This window comes from Micromys minutus (genome assembly GCF_963924665.1).
Source record: "Micromys minutus genome assembly, chromosome: 1".
In the NCBI taxonomy this organism is placed as follows: domain Eukaryota; kingdom Metazoa; phylum Chordata; class Mammalia; order Rodentia; family Muridae; genus Micromys; species Micromys minutus.
Window position 1 is genome coordinate 66313002 of NC_137969.1, and position 22450 is coordinate 66335451.

General features: G+C 34.9%; 1 protein-coding gene across 1 annotated transcript in view; it reads left to right on the forward strand.

The window, feature by feature from the left end:
- The window catches only part of CEP170 (centrosomal protein 170), an 80889-nt gene that overhangs the window by 55412 nt on the left and 3027 nt on the right, over positions 1–22450 (forward strand). The window contains exons 13-19 of the mRNA XM_080918938.1: positions 186–2006; positions 6956–7190; positions 13808–13955; positions 16391–16561; positions 17166–17254; positions 21642–21735; positions 22265–22316. Coding sequence (XP_080775064.1) covers positions 186–2006; positions 6956–7190; positions 13808–13955; positions 16391–16561; positions 17166–17254; positions 21642–21735; positions 22265–22316 — 2610 coding nt within the window. The remainder of the gene's footprint in view (positions 1–185; positions 2007–6955; positions 7191–13807; positions 13956–16390; positions 16562–17165; positions 17255–21641; positions 21736–22264; positions 22317–22450) is intronic.

Below are 22450 nucleotides of genomic sequence, written 5' to 3' on the forward strand. Positions count from 1 at the left end.
AAGAACTAAAATATTTTGCCTTTTTTCTCCCCACTTAGGAAATACAAATTTTTCACAATGAAGGCATTTATTTTATATTGAGGGTATTTTTTAAATGTATGCTGTAAAATCTAGTATAAATTTACATTCCTTTTATGTGTGTCCTTTTGCTCTCATGAATTTCTGCTTTGGTATTTTTATTTTAGAGACAGATACTGGTGAAGCTGGTGTTTCCCTCAGAAGTACGAGTTGTGCAACTTCCTTGGCTAGTCAGGGAGAAAGGAAGAGGCGAACTCTTCCCCAGCTCCCAAATGAAGAGAAGCCGCTGGAGAGCTCCAGAGTGAAGGTCGTTCCACAGAGGTCAGAGATCGGAGAAAAGCAAGACACAGAACTGCAGGAAAAAGAAGCCCAGGTATACCAGAGTGAGAAGCACGATGCAGACCGAGGCCTGAGGAAGATGAGCAGGGCAGTCAATGGTGAGAGTCCTAAAACCGGTGGAGAGAGTCCAGCCCTCCTTCACTCAGGAAGCTCTTCTAGCAAGGAGAAGAGTGAGACTGATAAGGAAACTTCTTTGGTAAAGCAAACACTGGCTAAAATCCAACAACAGGAACAAAAGGAGCAGGCCCAGTGGACTCCTACTAAATTCTCTTCAAAAAATGCTTTAGGACATACAGATAAATGTAGGGAGGAATCTTCGAAGCAAGAGTCCCAACTTGTAGAAACAATTTCTGGACATTCTACAAGCAAAGGAGAAAGAGTAATACAAAATGAAAGCAAAAGAAGAAAAGCTGAGGAAATTCCAAAAAGTCAGACTTCAAAAGGAGACAAGAAAGAATCTTCCAAGTCATTAGTGCGGCAAGGGAGTTTCACCATAGATAAACCCAGTTCAAACATCCCCATCGAACTTATCCCCCATATCAATAAGCAGAATTCATCTGCACCCACTGCCTTAGCACTGGCGTCTGCAAGTAGACTGCGAGAAAGGAGTGACTCTTTGGATACTGATTCTAGCATGGACACAACCTTGATTCTAAAAGATACGGAAGCAGTGATGGCTTTTCTAGAAGCTAAACTGCGTGAAGATAATAATAATAAAACTGATGAAGGCCCAGATACCCCCAGTTACAATAGAGACAATTCAATTTCACCAGAATCTGATGTAGACACAGCCAGTACCATTAGTCTGGTTACTGGAGAGACAGAAAGGAAGTCCACCCAAAAGCGGAAGAGTTTCACTAGTCTCTATAAAGACAGGTGTTCCACGGGTTCCCCATCCAAAGATGTTACCAAGTCAGGCAGTAGGGAGAAAATTGAAAAGAAAGCAAAAAGCCGCTCTACAGATATAGGTGCAAGAGCAGATGGTCGAAAATTTGTACAGTCCAGTGGAAGAATCCGGCAGCCTTCCATAGACTTAACAGATGATGACCAGACCTCTAGTGTACCTCATTCTGCTATCTCTGACATTATGTCATCTGACCAGGAAACATACTCCTGCAAATCTCATGGAAGGACCCCACTTACCTCAGCTGATGAACACAACATACATTCCAAACTGGAAGGAGGCAAAGCAACAAAGTCTAAGACTTCTCCTGTTGCCTCTGGTTCAGCAAGTAAATCCACCACTCTCCCAAGGCCACGGCCCACCAGGACTTCTCTCTTGCGGAGAGCCCGGCTTGGTGAGGCTTCTGATAGTGAACTTGCTGATGCTGATAAAGCATCTGTTGCTTCTGAAGTGTCCACTACAAGTTCCACATCAAAGCCACCCACAGGAAGAAGAACCATATCTAGGATTGATTTATTGGCTCAGCCGCGAAGAACAAGACTTGGCTCATTATCCGCCCGTAGTGACTCTGAAGCAACAATTTCAAGAAGCAGTGCATCTTCACGCACTGCAGAAGCTGTCATTAGGAGTGGAGCCAGACTAGTGCCATCAGATAAACTTTCTCCTAGAACTAGAGCGAACAGTATCTCCCGGCTATCAGACTCCAAGGTCAAAAGCATGACCTCCACTCATGGCTCTCCCTCAGGTAATTGGATCTAGGCTTTTAATAACATTAGTATGTTTTCTGGATTCTTTATATTTAAGAATTAAATTTCTAGCTGTCTTAGAAAAAATAATTCAAGAATAAAGTTAAAATTAGAGAGTTAATATCTCCTCCATTAAAAAGTAAAATTCCAATTAAAGTCCTAGACAAAATAGTGATTTCAAAATAAGATATTAACTGAACAGATTTGGTTTTTTTTTTTTTTTTTTTTTTTTTTTTTTGATAATGTTGGATTTCTCTGTCAGTATTATATTAGGAATTACTACTTTAAAAATAATGTTTTGCTCCTAAAACCAGGCGTTTCAGGTTTCTTAGGAACCTGAAGAGAAATAATATACCTTTTTAGATCTTTTAGAAATAAACAGCTGATTAAAAACTATTTCATATACTTACACATTTGTAGTTGGAGCTGTTGAAAATTAACTTCATTTATTTCAGTGGGAAGAAGTGGATTCATAGGGCAGTCACTAAGCATTTGTAGGTCAAATTAAACTGGAAATTTAATTGTGAGCATTATCTTACCATGTACTTGTAGCACTTAACTGGATTAATTATCTGACAGTCACTACAATCACTACTTATTGTCTCCAAGCATTGAAGTGTTCCTGACTTACTTGTCTGCACTGAGAATCTGTGGCTACAGCTGTGAGGCAGCCAGCTATTGATGTGTCTCCTCCAAGCGTGTTCTTATTACCTCACAATCAGCTGCGTGTATGGGTGTGGCTGCAAAGGCCAATAAGGGTAGACCAGCTGTTCCCAGACTTAAAAGTTTATGATTCTTTACCAGCAAGCTAAGTGAGCCCTAAGCTTAAGTGAGGTAAAAGTGGAGGAACGTTGGTGTGTAATCTTCATTTTACGTTTGCTTGATTCATAATACATGCTTCACGACTCAAAACCAAACCAATGGTACTTTGTAAATTTTTTTTCCTCCTTTTACCACTTTCTGTCCCTTCTTTTCTCTGCTGCTTCTGTCTGCTCCTGTTTTGTTCCGTCTTCATGGTCCGTAGCTGTGGTAATGACAGTCAGTCATATGATAGGACTAAGTGTAGACCGAAACTTCCTGGAGGCTGAATGATATTTTCATTGTTATTCTGGCCTGTTTCCTCATGTCAGTCTTTGGTTGGTTCTGAATCAGCTGATTCCCAGGTATTGTTATTCATTTGTTTCTTAAGCTGTGCCTCTCAGCTCATTCCCTCATGCTGCTGCCTTCAGAGTTGTTCCCTGATCGACCCGGATCTCCTCTGCAGCACTGCTTGTTCTCCCACTGCACCTCCATCTGACACATTACGACACCATGTTTCCTTCCATCCTAATATGAGCTGGGATGTAAGTCCTGTGTTACTAGGAGCATGTTGTAGCTTCCTCTGAGCATTGACTAGCTCTTACCACATGAGTAGTCTCATTTTATTCCTTACTCTTTAGTATGAAAGGGCTTCTTTAAGATGTGGTCCAAATAGGACCACTTGGCAAGTCTGAGAAACAAGTATAAGATTTCATATTATATAGAGATAATAATTTTTATTTCTGTTTTGAATACAGATCTTGGTACTCCTTTGAATCTAAAACAAATAATAAACCCTTGGATTTCTTAATGAAATTCCCTAGGGAAAATTGAGTTAAATGTTATTTTTATTCTTTTTATTTAGTAGTTGGGTATTGTGTAATTACAGTTACAGAATTTAAGATCTAGAAAGGATATTTAGGGAACTGGTCCCAGGAAATGAAATAACCTGCCCTGATCAAATCCTGGGCTATTTACTAGCTGTCGCTGTTCTGCTAAGAAATGTTACTGGATCATAGGCTCCATAAGACAACTAGTATATGTTTTGTGATTACTAGAAATATATACAAGGTAGGTATGAAATCATCTTGATGTTGTTCACTTAAAGCATCTAAACTCTTAGTACGTGAAATGATTACTAGAAGATTTTTTTCATTTTAATAATTGAATGTCTTTGATGCTATAACATTTTCATTTAAGATAACTGTATTATCTTGAGTGGGAAAAGAAAAGAAGGCTTAAAAGAGCGTAGGATCATACGGGTCAATATTTCTATTCTCTATGTTATCTACCATCTGTGATACAGTCTATATAGACATATGTTAAAAGTCATTAGTGTTCTTTTTTTTCCTTTCATTTAATGCCGTAAGCATTGATGACTCGGAATGTCTAGTAACACTGGTAGCAATTCTTTTATGCTTCTCTGCTATAATTTGCTATCCAAGGTTTAATGACATGCCTTTCTCCCATATTATTTTGGTGACAATGCCAAGATTTATTTTGTTCAAGATTTTGGTACTTAAAATTAATGACCCTGAGTTATCAAAATAAGAACCAGCAGCATTGGTGAATAGACTTAATTCCAGAACATGGGTTGCTTAAGCAAGGGGGCTTGAGTACGTTCTAGGTCAGTCTGGCTACTTAATATGTTCCAGGCTTGGACTGTACAGCAAGACCCTATTTCATACCAGCACCACTACTGCTACTAACAAAGTAGCTCGTGGTCAGTGTTCTAAGTACACAGTTTAGACAGTGTTGTTAATATTTGAAAATTTTTTCCTTGTTCTCAATCTCAAATTCAAACGGAAAATTAAACAGTGAGCATAGACAACTTGTGTTAATTTTTCCTTCACATAAACAGTGAAAATAAAAAGCATTCCCAGAGAAATTTTTCTCTCCAAATGATCTTACTGATAAGTTCTTATAAATACATACAACAAAACTCAGCAGTGCTTTAATTCCTCTCTTAAATCTTATCGTACATACTGAAAATGTGTACTTTCTAGTTTATTTGCTAGATCGATAGTTGTATTTTAAGATCAGTGTAGCTTTGTTACATTAAAAAGGAATATTCACAGCTATGCATTAATAAATCCTTTTTTATACTAGACACAATAGATAATAGTGTTTTGTAGTACATATAGTTTACACTTTCAACAAAAAAAGAAATATTGTATATTGTATAAATAAATTTTATTTTGGGCAGGGGAAACAGTATGTTATTTATTGTCAATTAAAGTTTTATATATAGTTTCATTTATAAAGAAGGATAAAAAGGAATATATGCATTTTAAGATATGATTCTGTTTACTGTGTTAAAATAAATTTGTAATGTTATAAACAAATCAGTTTGTTATGGCCTACAAGATTAAAATAATCTTGAAACCTGCTCTCATTTCAATATGTACTGATAGACATTGATATTATAAACATCTCCAATATGGATTTTCAATTTAGTTACCTATTAAGTGCTTTAGTAAGATCAATGTAATTATATAAATTAAATATATTTTATAAAAAGTAGAAAATTCAAGAGACTGTAGTTTTTAAATTTAATCTACATAAGTAAAAAAAATCTGAAAACCTTTTATGATCTGTTTTCCTGTCACTTCACCTTTTCTCCTTTTTCCTCCCCCATGGAACTCCAGCCCATGGGTTCAACCAGTCTTCCCTGCTCAATTAAACCTTTCTAGAACATGCTCAGAGACACACCCAGAGTTATGTTCTTATGATGACTTGGAATCCTGTGAAGTTTATGATGAAATATTAACTATCACATCCCTCTTGAGAAAAAAAGAAAAGTATTTATATATGTCTTTTACGGAGAATCATGAACTTTCTCTACATATGCTGATTTTCCTGCACCCATCAGTCTAGCTCCTAACCCCAGGACAGTAGATAGGAGTGTGAGTACTGGCTCTGATTTATTACATATTCCCCTATATTGCTCTGCTTTGAGCCATCTCTGTTGGCAGTGTATATCATGTCTATTTAAGAGCCAGCCCACTTCAAGGAAAGTACAATTTGGGGAAGAAGTGTCAGGAAAACTATGAAATTCCAGTGGAGGATGAGGAAATTCTGGGCTTCACTTATCTACTGTATAGAGTAAGTCAGGCTCATTATTCAGAACTGTTCTTTACCACATGCCAGACACGCCACATTAAGTGCTAGGTATACATTAGTTGTTACAGAAACATTTTCTGCCCTTTTGAAGTTTACCATAAATTAGACATTACCTTCTTTGTTCTTTACTTGTTTATACTTTACAGATTACTTGTATGTTTGATTTTCCTATTAACCAGTAAAATGTTTACATTAATTTGTCTTCTGGTTTTCAATGTGTCAGCAATAATATTTGTAAATGTCTTTACTAACTGTAGGTGAGAAAGTAATTGCCACTTTCCTTAATGACAGTCCAAATTATTTCTTGTGCCTTAAATGTCAGTGATTGTGAGAATAGATTGTTTTTCTCATGCTTCGTAGATTTTGTACCATTGTCTATTTTGACCATATGTTTTTGGTGTTAAAGCAGCAAAGAATTGTATTGAAGATGCTTTGTTGTGTTCTTTTACCATGTAAAAAGATTTTTTCCAACCATAGCATAACAGGATGTTGAATGACAGAGGTAATGTTTTTTTCTGCCATGACGGCATAATTTCTGGAGCAGGAATTATGCATATATGTATGTTGGGAAAAGAGGGTTTTCTTCATCTCTGTGTTCAAAGTCCATGTAGCATGAGGAAGTCTTTTCCCTTTTTATTTTTTGTCTTGTTGGTGTTTTTGCTGTCATTTAAAAAGCATCCATATCTCTACTCAAGAAGTTATGTGCAACTGAAAAACACCCATGTTAAGCATTTATGACTAGAGCTTGTTTATCATTAGTAAACTTTTTCATCTGAATGTTTATTCACTACACTATGAAAAAACATGGTCTTTTGGTTGTTTTTAATCATTGTTTTTAATTCACCAATGTATAATGTTTCTATCTTTAAAGAGCAGTAGACTTAGAATTTTTTGTGAGGTATGTGTGTCAGTTACTGAAAATTGTGCTGTGTGTGAATTCTTGTGGTGATTTTGAAATCATGATTTCTATTTAAAGTTTTTAAATGATACTATAATAACTCTTTTTTTAATAATTAAACAAATTTAGTAAATTCAAGATGGAGGCGCTTTCCTACTGATTATGCTTCCACCTCAGAAGATGAATTTGGATCAAACCGTAATTCCCCTAAACATACTCGTCTACGTACTTCTCCAGCCCTGAAAACCACTCGCATGCAGAGTACTGGATCAGCAATGCCTGCTAGTTCTTCATTCAAGCACCGAATTAAAGAACAGGAAGATTATATCCGAGATTGGACTGCCCATCGAGAAGAGATAGCCAGGTTGGTTTTTGTTCCTTTATCAGCATTGCTGTTTATTGGGGCTGGAAAGAAGTGACTCAGCAGTTAAATGGAAAGGCGAAGAAAACTAGGTTTGGTTCCCAGAACCCACATAATTCATGACTATAAATCCAGTTCCTGAGTAGCCAATGTCTCTTCTGACCTCCATAGCTCTTGCTTTATATGGTGCACAGATATACACTCAGGAGCACACGCATACATATAAAATAAGTATTTCTTTAAACATTGAAAACATTGCAGATTAATAACAAAAGCTTTTTTAAAAGTTTACTTTTTTGTTTGTACAAATTACCTAATAAATGAAATCCCTATATCTTAATTAGCTATTTTATTAAAGGAATTCATCTCTATCAGACTTTTCCTTTAGTTTTTTTTTAAAATATTTAATGTTCACGCTGTTGACATAGAGCAGAGCACATCACAGAATCCATTTATTTTGGTTCCCTTCCCACTTTCTAAGATTTCTAGTAGCTGGGAAGGATAACTTTTGAAAGGTAGTGTGACTCAGTATAGTTAAGATTTGTCTGGTCAGTGTATAGACCAGTCTCCTTTCAATCTAATCTAAAGGAACAATCTCTTTGTTACAGATAGGCCCCTAATGTTAGTAGGCAACTTTGAATAGGCACATTTTTACCCTTTTTATTGTTGTTGTTTGGGTTTTGAGACAGTTTTGCTATAAAGTAAAAGATGATTTGGCCATTAATTTGGGGTTCTAGGCCTCAAATGTTTGGGTTACAGGTATGCTCTACTTTGTATGGCTTTGCTTACATTTTTGTAAATTCATTAAGTGCAATTAGGTCAGCTCCTTAGTCAAAACATGATTATTATGAATATTAAATGACTACTTATTATTACCTTTAAAGATGTACAGAAAGTAAAACTCACATTATTTATGTAATTTAATATCCCTGCAGCTTAACATTTTTAGACTCCACAGAAGCCATAGTAGCTAAAATCTAAGGAGTTTGTTTTAATTCTAAGATTTTTAAATTTTTTATTTAAATGATTAATATAAATAGAAAATGTCTAAATTATTTAAAATAATTTATTTTATTTTTTAACTTTTTAAAATTTATTCAAAATGCCTATGTTGCCTAAACATTTTTGCTGTTATATACTAGTTGTTTTTTGCCTTTACATTGAGACATTAGATTTTATACTTGTAATATTACAGATAATGAATGTATAACAGTCCTCAAGGCTTTCAGAGAAACTTCAACTTTCACCATAATTTGATGTTGTTTTTTCTTTGTTCAAGTCTATGATCAGGTTTTTAATGAGACAGCTTACTAAAGTTTGTAAAGTAATTGTTCTATGTCTTAGTTAGGGTTCTATTGCTGTGAAGAGACATCATAATCAAGGCAACTCATACAAAGGACATTATTAATTGTGGCTGGCTTCCAGGTTCTGAGGTTCTGTCTGTTATCCTCATGGCAGGAAACATGGCAGGGTCCAGGCAGGCATGGCACTAGAGAGGCTGAGAGTTCTACATCTTGTTCAGAAGACAAACACAAGACCGTCATCCAGGCAGCTAGAAGCAGGGTCTCAAAGCCCACCCCCACCATGACACAGTTCCTACATCAATGCCACACCTACTCCAACAAGGCCATACCTCCTGATAGTGCCACTCCCTGGGCCATGCATATTCAAACCACCTCAGTCTAATTAGAGAAATCTGTGAACCATGTGCTCACATGTGCTTGTAGTCAGATAAACCTGACACACACTGTTCTGATCACAGGTGCCAGCAAGTCTTTTTTGTTCCTGTCATTGTCCCCTCTTGCTGAACAAGGTCAAATGGTACAGAAGATCAGAACATTGTCCCTCACACTGTGCTATAAACTAGGACTGAAATCCTTTTACTTTTGGCAGTCAAACCTTACATTAATCCAAATAGAGAAGAGTAGCACAAAAGAGAAGTGCCCCCAGACATTATTCACCCAGGGTTTTATTTGTTGTTTGTATTAGTCTTGCTTTTGTCTCTGTTTATTCTATGAGAGACTCTAACCCAAGCCATTCTAGCAATTTTCATCCCTAGCTATCTCTAGTTTGTCAGTAGAACTGTACTAATAGCATTTAGCCTTTAGGATTGTAATTTTTAAAAGAATATAAGCAAGAGATGAACTGTTGTTGATGATAATGATGATGTCGTTGATGTTTTTCATGAAAAACAGGAAAGGAAGAACAAAACTATGTGTGTGGGGGGGGGGGTGTTCAGTGCTCTAACAGAGTAGTGGTAAGTTATGGTAATATGGAAAAATTATTTTCAAAGGCTATAAATCTAACTAGATACCTGAAATAATTCTATTTTTATGTAATGTTGATGACACTTAAACAAAACTTAGTAAGCACTGAAGAATACTTGAAATATGTGTAATTGAGAAATATAATCTTAAGCTTTATTATAAAACAGTGTGGTTTGTGCTCTGGTAGATCCATCTTTTCATTTTTCAATGTAGACCTAGTTCATTCATAGGTATTTACCTGTATTTAAATTAATACAGGGTTGTTCCTGAATATATAATACATATACAAAATAGAACATCCTTGGTCTTTTAGTTTGTAAAAGGTTTTTCTTACAGATATTCCTAGTTCGTGTACCTCAGCACAGACAGCATAAGATAAATTTCTTTCTAGTGGGAATTTGATAAATTTGGGTGGTTTCATAAATACTATGGTACACACACTAGACTTTGACCTTTGCAAATAACTAAATACGTTTACACTTAATCTCAGCCAAAGGCCGAGAATCGCTATCTAAATACTTTTAACCTAAAAGGTTATACTGGAAGATTATGTAATTTAATTTGAATCAAATGGAACTTAGTAGTATTATGGTGTTTTAAATTCATTATTATATATGCAATGTATCATTTAATTACACTTTAAGAAGAGAATTTCAGCTATTAGACTATTAAGAGAAAACAATCAGTTCATTATAGATATTACATTAAAACACTTAAGAGTAAAGTTAATATAGTATCTTATCTCAGCTGCATGACTTGCAAAGATACTATATTATTTTTATATACACTCCTAGAGTGAGACTTTTCATTGTATTTAGATGTATTTGAGTTCTTTCCATGTATTTTATTAATTCAAGATTTTTAAGTGTTCCCATATAATAGTATAGTCATATTGTAGTGCTGAACATAAGAATCCAGTTGGAGCTAGAATCATAGTTATATAAGACATCCACAAAGAAAATACCTAGGAACCTTAATATTAAATAGTATTACAAGAAATTGTGAACAGACTAAATACTACCGGCTCTAGGTAGTCACCTAAATTATGGTGCTGAAGTCTAGCCAAATGGTCCAGAAATGGATTCAGAGTCAGACCTAGATTCATATCCTTTTTTACTATGAAGTCTGTAAATCTGTGATAGACATAATGCTAGTGTTAGCATTAGTGTTTGGCATTGATAATAAGTTACTAATAAATTTTCAGATTTTTAAGAACAGAGAAAATAGTGATAATTGAATTTCTTTAGGACTTAAGTTTTGTGTATATCCTTGTAAGTCTTTAATAATGTCTTTTACAGCATACATCTCTGAAGAAGTTGGTAGATCTTTAATGTATTGAATAAGAAAAGTGCCATTATTAAGCACACGTGTAAAAATCATAAACTTCCTAATCTAAAGTACATTTTTAAAAAGAGAATTCCTTCTACAAAGTACATGAAGTTTGATCTCAGCTTCTGTCATTTGAGATTGAAGGACTAACAATATGCTAGATCTTTACATTTGGTTTATATTTTAGGTAATTGGGATTTTTTTTCCTTACAATTTTGTAATAAAGAAAATGGGATTGAATGTGGATTGTATATTAGGCCTTGAAATTGCCAAGTGTAAATTTTTGATATTTGTTAAGGAAGTATTATTTCATATTTCCCCAAATAAGATATTTTTGCTCTCTGGTATTAATTCTTGTAGAAAGTGGAAGGAAAATAAGAGAAGAAGCAAAGATTGTAGGCTGAGGGTTAAAGCAGATCAGAGCATGACCTGGAAAGAAATATGTTGGGTTATGATCCAATAGATAGAACCCAGAAACTTTATAAAATTAAGCCAAAAATGTTACCTTAGTAACCACATGACTTAGACCCCTTATCTGGATTAAATAGATACCTTATTTCTGTTGGAATATTTCCATAACTCTTTTCTGGTATTTTTATTTTTCTTTCAAATTTTCTTGTAGTGATTCTTGTAGAAAATGCTCAGGGCTGGCTCAAGTCTGGTTTTTTGAGATAGGGTTTCATGTAGTCCAGGCTGGCCTCAAGCTTAAGCTCTTGATTCATGATTTTGTTGCATTCATTTCTCAAGTGCTTATATTACAGATCTGTGCCACCACCTCTGACCAGCTGCTCACAAGTTTAGTAATAAGTTGTTATAACTGAATCAACTTTAAGACAGGACTTGCCTGTGTTAGGATGGCATGTTTAATTTTGACTGGACAGGTTTATTTCTTTGGCCAAATTGGGAGGAGAGTGTCTTGGTTGCTGGGCTTCAGTACTCTGATAGCTGGACCTTGGTAGTCAGCCTCAGGAGGAAGTAGCTGCCATGAAAAGGACTAGACCTTGGTGGCTAGCTTTAGGAATATACTCTAACAGCTTTTAGCAAGGCAGAGGGAACAGGGAAGAAGGACAAGGCCCGCACGAGGCATGTTTGCTGTGCCTGGGCTGGCTAGAGTTTTTCAATATATACCTTATACACATAGCCTGAAGGTAACTTTATACATCTTTGATATGCCTGAGTTTAAGTGCAGCCTACCATGTGAGATGAGTTAGAGCATTTACCTTCGTTTCGTCATTGATACTTACAAGTTTTGTGTTTTGAAGCATTTTAAATCCAGTACTTTGAGTTTGGGATTAAATCTATGTTACAGAACACATATCCCAGCTTACTCTCACTCGCACCAGCAGTTACGTTTGAAGAATTGCATGATAGTATGATGTTCTTATTCTGTATCCTTGGTCTGCAAAGTTTCCATTGACTTCTAAACTTCATTTTTATCATTTGTAAAATAAGATGACAGACTCACTTAAAGAAGGCATTTGTGAGGATTCGATAAGGTGGTTAATGTGTAAGTTCCTTATAATGGTACTCTTTATTCTAAGCTCCAGAAGAGCAAAAGACCCTATCTATCTATCCATTGCTCTCCCTCAGGACACTGAGCAGTACCTGAGAAGTAAAAGGTGATCAGTAAATATTTACTGACATTGTCCCTACCTCTTGGCACTCGTATAACAAAGTAATATATATAAATAAATATATATGTATATATGTAATTTATATATGTATGCATGTATTTACATATATATGTACATTAAATCACTTTTCACATCTGTCAATCCCAGAACTTTAACACAGCTTTGTTTTAAAGTTAGTCAATTTTTTACACAATTGTTATACTCCTTGAACATCTTTTAAACCCCCATTTTGGGATTAGAGAAATGACTGAGGTTAAGGGCATTTGTTTGTCTCACAGAGGACGCAGATTTAGTTCTCAGCACACACATGGTGGCTCACAGCCATCCATCAACACCCTCTTCTTACCTCCTTGGGCATCAGGCTGTATATGGTTTGTTCACACAAGTATATGTGTGCACTTATACACATATGTGCATGTATGTATGCATAGACATAGGCATATAGGAGGGCACTCATATTTATCAATCTAAAAAGATTTTTTTTTATTTTAAGCTCACCACGTATGAAGCATGACTGTGTCACAAAAAAAAAAAATTCTAAACAGTTATTTCATGATTTCCTGAGCCCATATGAATGAATACAAAGCTTCATAGACTTGAAGAATAATCTGAGATTTGGTCCTTCCTTGTACAGTCTGGTTACTGAACTTGTCTAGTGATGTCTGTGTATTAACAAATTAGCTAAATCCTACTTCAGAAGCACGTGATCCTCAGCTGACATCACATGGAGTAGAAAATGTTATGCATAGTGTAAAACAGTGCTTTGGTCCATAACTTCACATCTGCAGGTGAAGCTTAGGAAGCTATCTTAGTGTTTCCAATGGCATAAACTTAAGTACTTAGAATTACAAAGAATTTCAATAATGCCGAAATAAATTTACCAAAATATTTTACAATATAGTAGCTGATGGTTCTTTATTAACAATTTAGTAAATGTCATTAGTTTGGGTGGCTGTGTAAGTTTGAAAAAGTAGTCCCTATAGATGACTGTAGCAACTAGCATGAAATTTCTGTTGGTGACAAAGATCCCTGTCCTTGTTAATTCCACTGTAGTTTGTTGCTTATATTTATGATCGAAACAGTAAGCATCAGTTAAGTTAGTGAAAATGTTTTTGTTTCTTGTTATCTATGTTCAGATACTTTCTGAATTCAGTAATCTCTGTGACATGTTAGTGCCAGGAGTATTCAAAGTGTATTTTTAACATATTATCTTGTACATTATTTGGAACTTAATTCATTCATGTTAGAAAATAGTAAAGAGCTTTCCAGAGCCTCAAGTGTGGGATGTCAAATGTAACTAGAGCTACAAGCTATGTGGCTGCCAGATTTGATTGTTTCTAGAGCTGTTCATTTAAAAGAAATTACATTTCTTCTCTAAAATTATTGCCAGGATCAGCCAGGATCTTGCTCTCATTGCTCGGGAGATCAACGACGTAGCAGGAGAAATAGATTCAGTGACTTCCTCAGGCACTGCCCCTAGTACCACAGTAAGCACTGCCGCCACCACCCCTGGCTCTGCCATAGACACTAGAGAAGAGGTAGGAGATCTTCATGGAGAAATGCATAAGGTTCTTCTTTTCTTAATTTCTTTTGCTTTTAGCTTTTTGCTTAGTTTATTTTAGTTATGCCCACCCTCCCTGTCTGCATGCAGCTCTGCATTTTCCAACTTTGCTTTAACAAATATATTTTTGTAACAGTTAGTAAAGACTAAAAGGCTAATATTTGGTCTACTATTAACATAAAAATGGAAAATTATTTAGCTGTTAAGCACTTTGCCTATTGATTATTGATCTATAATCTTACTTGAAATGTGAATATAGATGTTATTTGGAAAGTAAACTGAAGTTCAACAAATGACTATATAAGGTTTCAAAGAAGTTTGACATAAAAAGAAATGGTCACTGCTAGTTAATAGCAAAGAAAGTGACAATTTCTACAGTTTTTTAAAATAGTAATTTTGTTGACAGATATCCACCATATTGTTTTTAAAAACTGAAATGTTTATTTTACAAAGTATATGCAAATACTCAAATGTTCTTATAAATAAACTCTGGAATATGTTAGAATTTATAGATTGTTGTTCACCCAGAACCATGGCTTCCAACAGTACAGTACCTGGAGACAACCACTTACATAACATTGTTCCACACAGTACCTTTGACTTAAAGTTAATGATACAGTGGTCTTTTGTCCCTCTGTATCTATGGAGATTAATTCCAAGGCACACATCAAAATCTGAGAGTATCCCAGTCTCTTAGATAAGATGGTACAAAGTTTACATGTAGGTTGTAGGTATCCTTCCCCCTGTACACTCATCTCTGATTGCGTATGATACCTTCTAATAGTGTGAAAGTACTTAGGCTGTATTGTTTGCAGAACTGTGACAGAAAAGATGTTCACTTATGGAATTTACCATTTATGTGTCTTGTGAAGAAATTTGGCACCTCTACACAGCATTTTAAAAATATTTTCAATACTTACTTGAATCCCCAGATAAGAAAGGTTGACTATAGTCTCTAGCCATGTTGGCTGTTTTCATCTTGAGAGAAAGTGTAAACCACAAGTCATCCTTTTAGAGGAACTAATTTGTCTTTATATAATAGCCTAAAAACTAGAAATAGACTTGTTTTTAAATGATTGAAAATATGAAAAGAATAGTGATTTAGAACATGAAAATCATTTTAAATTCACATTTCAGTTTTATTCCATGTAGCCATTCTCGTTTGCCTGACTGGTTTGCGGTGGTTTCTGTGTTGCAGTGCAGAACTGAGTTCTCAGGCAGACCATATGATTGTAAAGCCAAGAGCGGTATTCTCTGCCGCTCTGTAGAAAAAGGCTGCTAGCCCCGCATGCTGATCACTTGGCCTTTTCTATTAATTCTGAATAGTAACCAAAAATGCCTAGCCTTTTGGACATTTAATCCTCATAAACTGTGCTGATAACCTTTTCTTCTGTTGCTTTTTGTCTCATTTTTTTCTTATAAAGCTCCTTAATTGTCACTTCTTGTTTATTTTTTGTTTGTACGTTTTCTAATTTAATAAATGATATCTCATTAATTTGTGTAGAGTTTTGTTACCACACTGATCAATTATAAATGTATACAAAAAAATTGTCTTTGTTGGTTAAAAAACAAAACCAAGAGGATCTTCATGGTGGCAAGACATACACATGTCTCTGGTACATTTAAATAATATTGTTTTCTCAGCTTTTAACTAAATTTTACCTAACGTGGTTATTCATTCACTGAGCCCCCCTGAGAATGACTAAAACATTTCATGGAATAGATTTTTCACTCCCCTTTTGTTTTATTTAAGAATGTTACCCTAAGTATCTTTTCGTCGGTAAACCTGTTACTTGATGTTGCATGTCCATAGTCTGCTCTATAGATGGTAGGACATTCGTTTTACTGTAACAATTTGTATGTTCTCTATCAATGTTAAAAGTCTAAGACCAAAATACTCATTATGTGGATTAATTTGTTTCCTTTTGTAAATTTAATTGAACTTACCATTTATGTATCTTGTGAAGAAATTTGGCCCCTGGATTTGGGGAGGAAAAAAAGGAAAAAAAAAAAAAAACTACAAGATAAAAAACTAAAAGAAAAAGAAACATTATTTTGTACTGGTAAGGCAGTGTGAGTGAACTCATTGTCCACCTAGATGGCTCAGTCTTTTTTTCTCTCTTAAAGCATCTATTTTTTCCTATGGAGAACATTAATCATGAAAGAATTGAATTTAGCATACTTAGATATTTTCAATCCTGAAACTTAAGATTAGCATAGATGAACATCTACTTTATGCAAGAGACCTGTTTGACGTGCTTATTTTTAAAGTAATTGGTTTATTGAAGATGTCATGCTTCTGTTACTACTTGAGAATGAAATAATTTCTCTCTAATCATAAAAATTATAATGCCAGTATTTCTACACTTTTCACTATTCTGTTCTCATAAGGGCTTGCTTTTGTCCTACTAGTTGGTTGATCGTGTTTTTGATGAAAGTCTCAACTTCCGAAAGATACCTCCATTAGTTCATTCTAAAACACCAGAAGGAAACAATGGTCGATCTGTTGACGCAAGACCTCAGCCAGCAGAGCATCCTGATCACTTAACGATCACAAGACGGAGAACCTGGAGTAGGGATGAAGTAAGTAAGCTGCAGGCCTTGAATGTATGGTAAAGAGGCATTCCTACTGTGCCGTATTAGGTAATTTTAGGCCCCAGTTATTTCAGGAGTACAAAATTCATTATTTTGTTATTAAAGAGAAAGAATTGTCTAAGCTAAACTAATATTGTGTACAAGAGTCAAAATTAATTCTAAGTTAACCTAAAAGAACTCAGGTTTGGTCTCTAGCCTCTAGTTTACTCCCTTGCTTATCTCTGAAGAGCTGGTGATAGTTTTCTTTCTCATCTTTGTATTCATATTATTTGGTAAATAAGTAAATAATATAATATTCTACTTGCATCGCCCTCTTATGATAATGTAAATTATAAATATGAGAGGTAGGGTCATGATCGTAATTAAAGAGGATAAAATAGATTGTTTTAAAATAATAGGGAACATTGACAAGTAATTTAACAAAGGACCTCTGTGTTAATGTTTCCTCTGCATTCTGGATTTAATTACTCTAATTACATCATTCATTTATTTTAAATTAATATTAGCATAAGTAGTTTGAATACTGTGCATTGCCACTAGTGTTCTTAGTAGTTGTTCAGTAAACACCTGTCACTACACTTCTCTGTTTCAGGTCATGGGAGATAATCTGCTCCTGTCTTCAGTCTTCCAGTTCTCTAGGAAGATAAGACAATCCATCGATAAAACAGCTGGGAAAATCAGGTACTTGCGTTTCTCTAATCTCACTTATGTTTCTGCTCCATTTTCTTCAAACCTGTGGCCACTGTTGTGAGGAGCTAGTGATGTCACTGATGTGGGTTCTTACTGCCGCTCTTAGCACAGTCTTGAAATAGCAAATAGCCCTGGTCATGAACTCATTGGTAACGAGAATTAACACTTCCAGTTACTAGTACTGAAACCATTTTTTTTTCTTCACAAAATATTAGTAAGTACTTAAACTTGGCAAACTCTTGAGGTTTCTTTTATTCAGACAGGACTCAAGTGTCCTTGGGTAAGATATTACCCAAAGCTGAGCTCTAAAGACTCTGAAGTCTGTGATGCAGCAGCCTTAATGATTAAAATGTTTGTAGACTGTTCAGCTGTAGGTCTGCATTCATAATACAAACAAGTAGCAACTGTAGCTGGTGATAGAGGCCAAAGCCTGTGATGGCTGAGTGGCAGGACTAACCTGTCACTTGTGAGGCCTTGCAATTGAGCCACAGCCTGGAACATAAGTAAGTAAGTAAACAATCAAATAAATGTAGTTAAAGAAATAGTGTGATTTGTACTGTTGGCTTTCCTCTTTATTTTTAGTAGTTTTTAACAGTATATGAAGTTCAAAACTACAGATGTTTAAGATATATTTATATTATACATATAATATTTAATGTGTATATATGTATTTTTCTCCCTTTAAGTTCAGTTCTCAAGTCTCAACAGATGGAATCATCATCACTTGTTCTACTTCTTGCTCTTTTTAGCTTAATACCTTTACTTTCTCAAAAGAATCTGTAAAATATTGATGTCCTTAGTATTTTCTTGAAATAAGGGGCATACTGCCTTAAGGAATTGAATATTTGGCTTTTTTTGATGAATACCTATAAACAGGTTTTTAAAAATTATTCTAATGAGTACACTTAGTATACATTGGTTTCCTTTTTTCCAGAGAATTCAGCTATATTAGACTGCAGCAGACCAGAGGCATGCGCGGCAGGTGTGAGTGAGTCAGCTGGGCTTACGCTCCTCCTGCTGCTCTCACATTGTCTTAGTTTCTCCTGCTTCAGTTGACTGTTAGCTGTACCATTCACAACTGCTGTTCTCTTCCAGATTCAGTTGGTCTCCTTTTTTAGTATTGACATTACTGATTGTATAAAGGAGATGAAAACTACAAATCATCCTAATTTTGGTAAATTAAGCTGGAACTAAATGAAATTTTGAAAGATGAAGATCGCAGTTGACTTTAGAGAAATTAACTTTATTATAGACACTGCATTTTCTGAAGTCTGATCTTACATATCAGATAAAAAATATTGTTTGTATTTTACTCACACTTGGTAATGATGTAATTAGCACTCTGACACTGTCTTGCATGAGGTTTATTTTTCCCTGTGATCATATCAGACCTAAGTTTGCTGATGTCATTTTTTTTTTCACTAACAAGAGGTCGCCTCACTGGTCACCCCATCCTCCTGGATGCTCTCTTGTGCCCACATGCAGGTGCACTACTGTTTGCTGGGGTGAAGCCCATTTAAAATTAGTAGGAAAAAATAAGCTTAATTAGTTATTAAACAAATTAACAAATATCTAGGGCTAGGTCATATACCTTTCTGATGAATAACCAGAGAAGTTAGATCTCAGAGCTTGACTCACATATTCAGTTTAACTGATAGTAAAGCAGTTGCTGCTGTTTGAATTCAGTAGTTCTCTAAAACTGAATGTGGAGGTATTAAGCAAAGGACCATTAGGTGAGATGAATGTTGACTGTGCAGTCTTGTATAGGAACTGAAAAGGGATGTGCAAGGCTCTGGGTTTGATTGCCAAATTATCACCAAGGGGTGGAAGGCTATTCATGAAAAGTCTCCAGATTTGTTCATTGATTGAATGACTTTAGGCTGTGTGTTATTTGTAGCATTCTTTCTGACCCCTTCACAGTTAATTACAGGAGGCAGATATGTATTACTGAGTTTGTACTTAATCCTAAAACGCCACGGAAATGTAATAAACCAAAGCAGGCTCTCGATATATACTGTTGTCTATGAAAATGTCATGAGTCACATTGTATGATCACGTGTGGCGTGCTGATGAGAAAGCTTGAGTATATTATATAATTTTATCCTACCTTACTGAAATACAAATCTCCCTCCTCCATAGCTACGTCCTTCTCCAGGTAATCACTCACACAACTGCCTGCCTTGTACCTTGCTGTTGTTGACACTTACACAGACTCTCACAGGAAAATGCTGTGGGTTTGACATTTAGTTAGACTTGAATCCAGAGACTCCGTAGAGTAATACATTGACCGCCTGATTTTACTATTTTTAAAATTTAATGGTTGGAAAAAACATTAAAGATCTCTGTAAGTAACATAAATATCAAATGTTCCATATTTTTTATTGCTTTTCATGTGAGCTTTGAGTTTTGGTATATGAAAAGCTTATGGCAGGCTTTATAAAAGTAAAGATGATAAATATCTTTATTATGAAATTTATCATTGAAGCTTGAGGCACAGATATGATGAACCAGTGCATAGGATCAAATATGATGAATTACTGTCTAGTTAAGAGTATAAAAAAAGGCATTTTCAGAAGATGTATGTATGGAAAAGTATTTTTTAAAATGTGTGATTTCTGGTAACCAAATCTGAAGGATGCAGACTGGCTAACTGCGTAGGAATTGCTATGGTACTTTGGAGAATGGCCGTAGGCCTTGGCTATAGCTTGGAAACAAGCTCAGCTGCCCCGAGGATCTAAACATATGCATCTTAAATTGTGAGAGTGCTGCTACTTCTTGCTACCCTCCAGCTCTGTAACAATTAGCCTTTGGGTAGTCAACTAGTCCGTATCCCAGACTACTTGTGGTAAGGACTAAGAATATATGGGTAAGACTATTTTTCTCCCAAAGCCAACAATTTTTAAAAAGAATTTTTAGCTTACTAAATAAATAAGCTGTGAAATGCATTGTTTTCATGGTGGAATTTATCAGCCCAACTATTCTTTTGAATCTGTAATTACAATATGATGGCTGTTGTCAAATGACCTTTTTAAATTAAGAGGAAAAAAAAAAAAGGCTTGACCATTATAACATTGTCTAAAATACTGTGTTAATATGGTGTTCTGCTTCCTTAGCATTCACATAATGTGATTAGAGTTTATTTCCTAAAACCAAAGTTATTGGTTCGATATGCCTTTAAAAATGAGCTCTTTTTCTTCTAACAGGACATTGTCTTCAGTAAGTCAGAAGCGGTGGGTTCCATGTGCTTTTTACCAACAGTTGGATTTTTAGCAGTTTTAGAAGCTATATGTATGATACTAATTCAGTATCTCTGACAGGGTTGAGTAAATTCTCCCCACCTCATTGCTGGACACATAACTTCTTTGATAATACGGGCCCACTGTAGCTTGCACGTGGCCTGTAGAGTCATCACTATTGTCTTACTTTCCATGAGTCTTGCTGCTAAAAATGACAATTTTTAAAAAGCACAATACATTTCTTGCATTGACATTCAGCAAATGTCTTAGCTCAGAAGAATCTTCTGCAGGCTCTACGCCCTTAATCTTGGTGTGAAAATTGCTGATGATCTGAACTTGATTTGAAGTTGATTGATTTGTGCTTTTAAATAACTTGAAGGAATGCCATTAAGATTGTTAATGTACAGGATTTAGGTAAACTAGATTTTTTAGACAGACTTATTAGAGAACTTGAATAAAAACAGTATTTAAACCTTTCTAAAACTGCTGACTTACGTCTCAGAGACTTTAATTGATTGGAGAGAGAGTTCTGCAATTGGATGATAACTTGTACTTTAAAAATTAAGAAGTTTGGATTCAGTTTCTTATACAGAATAGTTACTTCGTCAGTTCTTTTTTTTTTTTTTGAAACAAAACTAAAACAATTTTATTTGAAAAAAGACAAATAAATAGCCTACTATTTCCATCTTTAAGATGATATTTATACTTTGATCCATCATTAAGGTTGATGTTTCTTGCTATAAGAGGTCTTAACCAACAATTGCGTACCTAATTAAGTGTATTTTCTTCTTAATTTTGTTTTACTACTTTACATATTCTATGACAATGAATTTAAGCTTTCTTAAGCAAAGATTATATTGTTAGTTACAGGTAACAACAACATATGTATTATATTCAATTTTTAGTTAAAAATAAGATAAACAGTTAAGAGCTTTAGGCATGTATTAATATCCAATGAGTATGTTTTTTTTTAATACATGTCCGCATGCTTGAATCAATAGTGTTCACCAATTGTCAATAAGTCTGAGTTCATTGAATAATTATTTTTATATAGTTTTGAAATTATACATAAACTATTTGTGTGGTTTTTGATGTTATTAACAAAATCATGAATTTAAAATGCTTGTGTTTTTTGACTATAGAATATTGTTTAAAGACAAAGACCGGAATTGGGATGACATAGAAAACAAGCTAAGAGCTGAAAGTGAAGTTCCTATCGTGAAAACCTCAAGCATGGTATGGTGGTTTTTCAAGATGAAAACATTTCAGCAGCATGGCTTCATTTGTAGGGAGAAGCATAGTTCTGGATATTTGTTAGTTTACAGCCTAAGACAGTGTTTAAAGCATCTCTTGTTTCAAGGCCATGGAGAGTTTCAAAGGAGAATCTTGTGTTGATCAATTACTGTGCTGCATCTTGTTCCTTAACTTTACATTATAAAGAAGCAGCTTTAGCTTTAGAACTTAAATATTAAAGTAACACATACTTTCTATTTTAAAAGCACAGTTTTATCAGATTTTTCTCCAGTGTTGCAAAGTTGCTCACCACAGATGTTTCAAAAACTGTCCTTTCTTTTATAGTAAATTGTCTTGAATTTTATTGTTGTTGTTGAAAAATGTCATCATTAAAGATCATAAATTGGATCTTGCTTACTGGGTGTCTTCTGTGTAGCTACTAATGCAGTGCTGTAGAGATAGTGAGTTGCATTGCTTGTAGTCTGAGAATGTTTTAATTTAGTAAGCTAATTTGGGGCATCTTTTCCTGCAGGAGATTTCTTCTATTTTACAGGAACTGAAAAGAGTTGAAAAGCAGTTGCAAGGTAAATTTACTTCTAAATTAAGTGATGATGTTTCTGGATATGGTAATATAGAGTGTTCTGGTAGATGCCTGTAATTCCAGCACTCAGGAGGCAGAGACAGAAGGATTGAGTATACATACCAGCTCAGTGTATTC